General features: G+C 33.5%; 1 protein-coding gene across 3 annotated transcripts; it reads right to left on the bottom strand.

Moving 5' to 3' along the window:
- Nucleotides 1-929: 929 nt before the first annotated feature.
- On the bottom strand, nt 930-8,047 carry LOC126717916 (delta(24)-sterol reductase). 3 transcript variants are annotated; one of them, XM_050419900.1, is made up of 3 exons: nt 7,884-8,047; nt 2,409-3,670; nt 930-1,599 (listed from the first exon to the last, which is right to left on the bottom strand). In XM_050419900.1, the coding sequence occupies exons 2-3, from the start codon at nt 3,654-3,656 to the stop codon at nt 1,144-1,146; spliced, it is 1,704 nt and encodes a 567-aa protein (XP_050275857.1). In that variant the 5' UTR covers nt 3,657-3,670; nt 7,884-8,047; the 3' UTR covers nt 930-1,143. The 3 variants fall into 3 exon arrangements, with proteins under 3 accessions (XP_050275857.1, XP_050275858.1, XP_050275859.1); XM_050419901.1 differs by lacking the exon at nt 7,884-8,047 and adding an exon at nt 5,327-5,438; XM_050419902.1 differs by lacking the exon at nt 7,884-8,047 and adding an exon at nt 5,321-5,343.
- Nucleotides 8,048-8,284: the final 237 nt, after the last annotated feature.

The raw sequence follows: 8,284 nt of genomic DNA, 5'->3' as shown, positions 1-8,284 counted from the left end.
AGCCACCATCAACAGCCAGTCACCCATTTTGACCTCCATTAATCAGCCACTTATTTTGACTTCTCAGATCTGCCATGTGTTCTCTTTAATTTCGGCTTTAACTTATGTTATTGACCGCCAATCTAGTTGTAACTATTATCTAGTTTATTTCCTAGTAGTTAAAGATTATAAATAGGCCTATTAAGTAAAAGAATAATCAGTTTTTTTTTTTTTTTTGAATTTCTCTTAGTTTCATATCTTGACAGAAACTCTGTTTCTGCAGCTTTCTCTATAATTCTAGTTTTGATTTTTTCATCCTAATGCAATTCTATTTCAATTCTCAATTATTTGATTTCCATCCTAATGCAATTCTATTTCAATTCTCAATTATTTGATTTCGATTTCCATCATAATGCAATTGTTGGGGGGTGGGGTGAGGGGGAAGAGAGCTGTTGAACCTAAAATTGTTGGGCTAAAAATTCTGATTCTTTCAATTTAATCTAATAATTTTGTCCGTATTCTACTTCTGTTTAATCAATCCAGTTTCATAAATGTATAACCTCGAACCACAAAAACAAGTAACAGCTATCAGTCATCTTTGTTACTTTTGACTTCTATGAAAAAATAGACACCTTAAACCACAATCTTGCTAAGTAGCAAATAGGTAAATTTGAGAATTTGATAAAGGAGTGTTTGAATTACTCGGCATTTGATAGAGATTACATTTAATAGTATTTATATGTTCATGAAAGCCAAATTAAAACAAAAAAAACAAAAAACAAAAAACAAAAAACAAAAAAAAAAAAAAAAAAAAAAAAAAAAACAAAACAAAACAAGCAAACAAACATGGTGCAAGATGTTTTGGGTAACCAAACTCAGGTATCGCCTACTGATTTATGCATTCTGCCTGGGAGTGGAACGAATAGATAGTTAATGGAGAGAGTGAGAGAGGCCATAAAACCATTGTCGTTACATATTTAGCCATAAAACCAATCCATAGTCTAACTCATTAAATTCCAGACAGAGTCTAATCTAATCCGTAAAAAAACTTTACCCAATAATGTCAGCAACTATGGCATCTGACAAGCAGAGGAAAATGAAATGAAATACAAAAGACAATAATAATCAACCACAATAGCTTGCTGGGCAAGGCAAGAATAAAAATCAGTCCATTGGCTGATCAACCTCAGCATAAGCAGTTTCAAGGTGGGCTTGCTCGGCTTCCTGCACCTCCTTCTCAGTCTTCCTCCCCTTTTTGCACTTGTAGTACACACTCATGAAGGTTCCCACAGCTCCATACTTCTTTCTGGCTTGCTCATAGAGCTCAGCATCAAACATCCTCCAGAAGTTTTTCTCACTGAGTTCAGATACTGCATACTGTGGCTGGAATCCATTATTTTCAATCAACCAGTTCTCCAGTTTACGGACTGCCTCAGCGCCATCAAAAGCCTCACCCCTCAAGATAGGGCCAGGTGCATAGTAGATCCCAATATCAGTGTACATCTGAGAATATTGTGTATCTCCCTGCCTGCGTTGTAGCTCAAACCCAGGTTCAGGATAAATCTGAGGTTTGACAGGTAGCTTGTATACTCTGTGTGGGCAGAGCCAAATGGGGTATACCTGAAGAATTAACAGACAATGAAAGAGCAAACTAAAAAAAATGAAATATGAGATAAATAGAAAGTCATTACATGCATCAACCCCACAATATCTACTTGGTAATATGAGACACAAAGAAATAGAGTCATTACATGTATCAACCTCACAACTTTTTGATAGGTATTGTATCAACCACACAACTATTTGATAGGTATTGTATCAACCACACAACTATCCTTGAATCACTAACAATGGTTCCTAGCTTAAATCTAAACTTCTCAGCCCATTGCTCAAGGGGGTCCCTGCACTAGTTCTCAAGACGGGGATTACAGATCTCAGTGCAAGGAGGTTATATATATATATATATATATAATCACCATTGTAATTTATCTATCAAAGCACATTTTTCTGCACCCCATTTTCACTAACCATGCATATTACTTTTGGAACACAAAATACAACCTTACAAGACATTACCGTTGAATTTTGATCTGAAGTTTACATATTTAAAGGTTTCTACCAAGACACTCGACATACAACAGAAGTGTCAGAAAGCAATAGCCTGGTTTGTCAGGTTAAGGCAATCTACCATTGAAGTCCACATAATATCCTATCAGTAATAGGACAACGGAAAAGATAACCATGTCATCTTATGGATAATATAACTATCTTCTCTCCCCCACCCCAATCCCTTCTTTTATTAACCTCAAAATGCTAAAATCTATGTTGACATTAATGCAAATACACACCAACATATAATTGGCCACAAATTAATTATAACAAAAATGTTGGAGAAAACAAAAGAAGGTAAAGTGGGTAAAAAAAAGTACCTCCATCTCTTGGTGGACCCATTCTAAAGCATCCCCAACCTTGTAAAGTGGAACAAGCATGTCCTGAATTACATGATTCTCATGATAGTAGTTCCTGATCGCTTCACCTTGGGTAGCTTTGAGCAGAGCAACTTTGGGTGGCATCAACCAGCCAAGGAGAAACCTAAACCAAAATTGATCTCCAAATGGAAGGATAAGCTTTCCCTCCCAGTACAGACACCTAGTGTGCCTATGATAATACTCCCTGGTTGGTATATACTCAACAAACTTCCCTCTCTTCAGTGCTGTCTGTGCATGCTGGTAGAACCACGGTTTGAACCACCACCCAATATTGTTGATTACATTTCCCTTCTTCTTGGCCTCTTCTTTTGAGGCATACTTACCTGTCATGCATACAGCTTCAGTTGGATTGTAAAGCATGGTTTCAACAAAATCTGGAACCTTCTCAGGATTATCCTGGTCTCCATCTCTAGGAGCAAAAGAATCAGTATATGCCTGTGCAACTTCCTTTAGATTACCCACTACAGGTTGGTATGTCACCTTCATGTATTCCTTAATATGTATAAGCTTGATCTCAGCAGAAACAAGAAGCCCCAGCGTTCCTTGAGACCATGGAATAGCATAGAAAAGATCGGAGTACTCATTGTCCCTGGTAGCTCTAACAACACGGCCATCAGCTAGAACAATCTCATAGGCCACAACAGTATCAGAGAACAGACCATAGATGTGAGAGCTCCCTTCAATCCCATAGCCATTGATGAGGCCACCAACAGTAAGGTCATCAAGTTCAGCAACCACTGCAAGGGAAAGATTCATTGGGACTGTGACCCTGGTGATCTGCCCCATGTTGACTAGGGGCTCAACTTTAGCAATCATTCTCTCTTTGTCAATTTCAAGGATATTCCGAAATGCAGATAAATCGACCTCAAAATGTCTAGCTCGCTTATAATCAACATTGCGCATCCCAACAGCAATCCAGGGTTTACGTGCTGTGCAGACAAGACCATCCTTTTTTGGGTTCCTCTGCTTCAGTCGTTTTACAACTTTCTCAACATTTTCATCATGCTCTTTTTGACGCTGCTTGAAGGACTTCATCTCGGATCTAACATCCCCAAGATATGTGAGGAAGTAAAGTGTGAAGGAGATTGGGAGGACAACAAAAATAACGACAATCCATCGGAAATGAACAAAATAGTCCACCCACACCTTCTTCCTTTTTGGGCGTAGGGGAACATCAAGATCCGACATTTTGGAGAGTTTTTCTGTATTAGACATGACAAAAGGAAATAATAAATAAATAAAGTTATATAAAAATTAACTTATGGGAGAGCAGATTTGCTTTCAGATATTTTAAATAAATAAATAAAAACCATACAATTAATTCCATATTTATGCACTTAACACACAAAAATTAGCTCTCAGGTATGTATTAATAAGCAAGAAATATCTTGATATGTATAAAATTATGGACCTTTTTGCTCTAGAGAATCGGGCGACTTGCATGCATCAGTTACATGTTAACAAAATCATTTCTTAAGAAAATCAATCTATCTAAAGGAGTTTAAGATGCATTAAGCCAGCAATACCAACTGTCCCAGTTGCTTTTATACACGTTCTATTAGGAAAATAAACAATATATTGAGTAAAACAAACAATAGAAAAAATTAATAAAACTAAATATGTAAAGATTACTTTTCACCAAAACAGTACAATAGAACTATAGAAGATATTAAAGTATCATATATGCCAAAGGTTTCCCTTTAATTTCAAAATGAAGACAAACTTTTGTTCAATAGCGCATTGTATCATTTAGTAGAGGAAAAAATATTTGGCCCACAAATGCCAAGAAAAAATGTACACAACAAATATCCTGAGACAAGATAGTTTGCAGTGCAAAAAATAAAGACTAATACATGACATGACATACATACATACACAGAAAAAATAATTGAGAATTGACAAGCAGCCAAAATAGACTTAGATTAATGGATACATCTTCTAGTCAAGTCAGAATCAACGACTTTAATGACAAGTGAACATGAAAACCAAAGTGATGATCATGCCACAATAGAATGAATATGTTAACCCGTTTAATTTTTGTTTACTGGGGATGTCTAGGAACGTGTTCATTAACTCCAAATGACCAAGTGCACACAGTAGTTATAGCAGCAGCAAGAAGAGAAGGATGAAGAACAATTGTGGTATGCCCATTAGATCTAGTCAATATGAGAATAGTTACACAATGTGATGTGATGTGGGCTTTAGGTTTGGTAAAATATGTATATCCATGCAAATTCCAATGGTTTTTCAGAGAATAAAGAGACAATTCACGTTACAATTTTATGCTCATTCAATAGAGCATAACATTCCAAAACACACACAAAAATAGGATGAAGATCTGAGTAGGCATCCAAATCAATATTTGGTATACAGTAGAGAGTAAACAAAGAAATGTTACTACTTGTCTCAGAGATGACCCAAAGAAATGTGAGTAATCAATCATATAGAATTAAAATTCAGAGATCTACTGCCACTGCCACCAGAGAAATGAAAACAACTAAAACACAATAGATTTTAGTTTAAGCAAAATGAGTCCATACAGCTGATTATCAAAACATCTCTGTTATTTATAACAAAATAAATAAATTGCTAATTAACAAAACAAAGGAACAGAAATGAAATTTGGGTCCAAGATCTACTACTACACCAAAATATTCTGAGAAATGCAGTAAATTTTTTTTTTTTTTTTTTTAAATGGAAGTTTGTGAGTAACTAACTAACTAGTTGCCTTTACTTTAACATTACATTACTCCAGTATGTATTTCAGAAACCAAACACAAAATCTCAAAGAGAAACACAATGTTTAGTGGATGAACAGCACTATTACCCACAAAACAAATAAGAGAGAGAACCTGAACCTGAAGGAAGGCAAGCTCAGGAAGTGTGATAAGATTGGAAGAGTAAATGAAGCGACATATATAATATAAAGCCAAAGTGAAAAGGGTTAGGGCTGTGGCTGTGGGTGCCTAAATATATATATATATATATATATAAAAATAAAATAAAATAAAAAAGAAGCTATAAAAGTTGTGATTCAGTTTCATATATATAAATATAATTTAATAATTTAAAGGAAAAATGTTGGACTTTATCTTCCTCCATTCTATTAGGGCGGGTGGGCAATTGAAAAGACCACAACTCAAACTGAAATTATCTTTATCTTTTTTCATCCCTATAACGGAGGACACCAACCGTATTTAGTTTTAGTCATATGATATCATCATTCTATTATTATATATCATATTATATATAGCTCTCTACACCAATTGAATTGAATAGACTATCTATATTTAACACTCATCTATTTTCTTTCTCTTTTACTTATTTTTTAACAATTATATAAGATGATGATCATCTTCATCTTCTATAATTCTTCTTCTTCTTGTGTTTGGCTCCAGCTTAAAAAGCCAACTTATTTTACTATTTAGTTTTTTTTTGTTACTAAGCATAAGGCTCACTGCACTTTTTGATACTATTTATAAGTCTCACTATAACTTTTACCTTTATTTATAATATTTTTATCAAAAAAAAATTTCAATTTTAACAAAATAAACAAATCTAAATACGTGAATAAATAAAGTTATTTAAAAGTAAAATAAATATATAAATATATGGGGAAGGAGAATGAGGAAATCAAGAATACTAACCCTTGAATAAAGTAATAATAGTAGTAGAAGTATACATAATAAAAGACAAAGAAGATGAAGAAATCGAAGAGGGATCAAATCAAATATTATAACTCCTCGCGTCTCTCACTGCTTCCACTACTCTTAAAAACGTTACGTGACAGCCACTTTTACTCTTTTTCTCCCTTTCTTTATTTTAGTTGCTAAAACTGCGATGCTTTTTTTCCTTTTTTTAATTAGATTTCTTTTTCTTTTCTTTTCTTTTTTTTTTTTAATTACGGAAACGTGGTGCGGTATGGTAGTGAAAGTTTCGTCTCAAAAAGAAAAAGTGGAATGGCGGGGTCCTTTTAAGGATAGAAAATAGGGGAAAAAAAAAAAAAGCTAATCAGGATTCGGAAAAAAGTTTATTAAAAAAAAAAAAAAGTTAAAGGTGGAAAGAGTAGATGACATGACACCAAAACGCATATGCTACCACTTAACTTTATCTTCTCTCTCTTTTTTTTTTTTTTTTAATGATTTGATCTTTATGTATATGTTAAAAAAAAAAAAAAAAAAAAAAAAAAAAAAAAAAAGACAATAGAAGTCCTTCCGGTTTTTGAATAGACAAGATGCAGATTAATAATAACAAAATATGCAGGAAGGAATTGGTCACTGATATCTGGGGAATATTAATACAAGTTCTTATTTTAAAAATTAACTCTTAGATATGTATTAATAAGCAAGAAATATCCTCACATGTATAAATTATGGACCTTTTTAAATTTGAGTGACTTACATATGTATCAGTTACATGCTAACAAAAGCATTTCTTAAGAAAAGAAATCAATCTATCTATAGGAGTTTAAGATGCATTTACCAACTGTTCTATTTGTTTTTTTTTTTTTTTTTTTTGATACATGTTCTTCTAGAAAACAATATATTGAAAAAGAAAACAACCAATAAATGAGAAACTAATAAATCTATAATAAAGATTTACTTTTCACCAGAGCAGTAAAAATATGATAGACATTAAAGTATGAAATAAGCTTTTTCTCAACCCAAAAAAAAAAAAAAAAAGGTATTATACAGTATAAGCTAAAAATTTCCCCGTTATGGAAAAATGTTGTGTGCACAACAACAATTTTTACTTTTCTTTGGGGATTACTGTGTGTGACGTGTGTTTGGGTCAAGACCAACAAGCACACAGTAGGTACAGGAAGAAAAAGATGAAGAACTTTGCGGTATGCCCGTTAGATCTAGTCAATATGAGAATAATTCCACATGTGATGTGATGTGGGCATTAGATCTGGCCAAAATATGTAACGCTTTTCCATGCAAAGCCCAATGGTTATTTTGAGAATATAGATGATGATGATAGACAAGAAGACAACTCATCACGTTACCTACAATGCTATATATGCCCACACAACTGCCACCGAAGAAAGGAAAACAACTAACATTCCAAAAACACACTCATTTTTTTTTTTATTGCCAAAATGATTATCAATTACCAACTATTATTCTTAACAAAATATAATTACCAATTGACAAAACAAGGAACAGAAGTGAAATTTAGATCCAAGATCTACTGCTTTTGGATTCTAAGAAAAATATAAAAAAAATGAAAGTCTCTCTGGATCTGTTGGATGTTTAATTAAGAAAAATGTAAATCTAGTACACAGACATGAAAAGGCAGCGAGAGACAGAACACTCAAATCCCACAATACTCTTTCAATTTTTTTTTTTTAATTTTCTCAGAACCCATTAGAAAAAGAAACACAAAAAAAACAGAGAGAGAGAGAGAGAGTACCTGAAGCAAGAGGAAACAGCTGCTCAGGAATTGTGTAGTGAGGAGTAAATGAAGCGGAGATAGATATAGAGAGTCAGACTAGAGAGAAGCGAAAAAGAGTGCTGTGGGCTATAGACAGACAGCGATCGCCAATTAAAATACTCTTATATTTATTTATGAGCATCGAGCGAGTGTAATAATCAATGCTAGTGCTGTGAGCTGTGACTTTTGACAGACTTTTTTGTACTTTTTACTACTACTATTCGCCCGAGGAGAAATCTAGATACACGTTAATTATATTGTTATTTTTAGGACCATTAAATATCAAAATACCACTTATAACAGTAGAGTTAAAACTTTTTTTTTTTTTTTTTTTGGCTTTACAGCTACTTTTAACTGTGCGCTATAACTGAAATGTCAAA

This window comes from Quercus robur, chromosome 3, assembly GCF_932294415.1.
Source record: "Quercus robur chromosome 3, dhQueRobu3.1, whole genome shotgun sequence".
Lineage (NCBI taxonomy): Eukaryota > Viridiplantae > Streptophyta > Magnoliopsida > Fagales > Fagaceae > Quercus > Quercus robur.
Note: the sequence above shows the minus strand (reverse complement) of the source record. Positions and strands in the feature narration are given on the sequence as shown.

Coding starts and splice junctions, on each gene's coding strand:
- LOC126717916 (XM_050419900.1), bottom strand. CDS start 3,656: ATGTCGGATCTTGATGTTCCCCTACGCCCAAAAAGGAAGAAGGTGTGG. Junction 1,600..2,408: donor GGGTCCACCAAGAGATGGAG/GTACTTTTTTTT, acceptor TTAATTCTTCAG/GTATACCCCATTTGGCTCTG.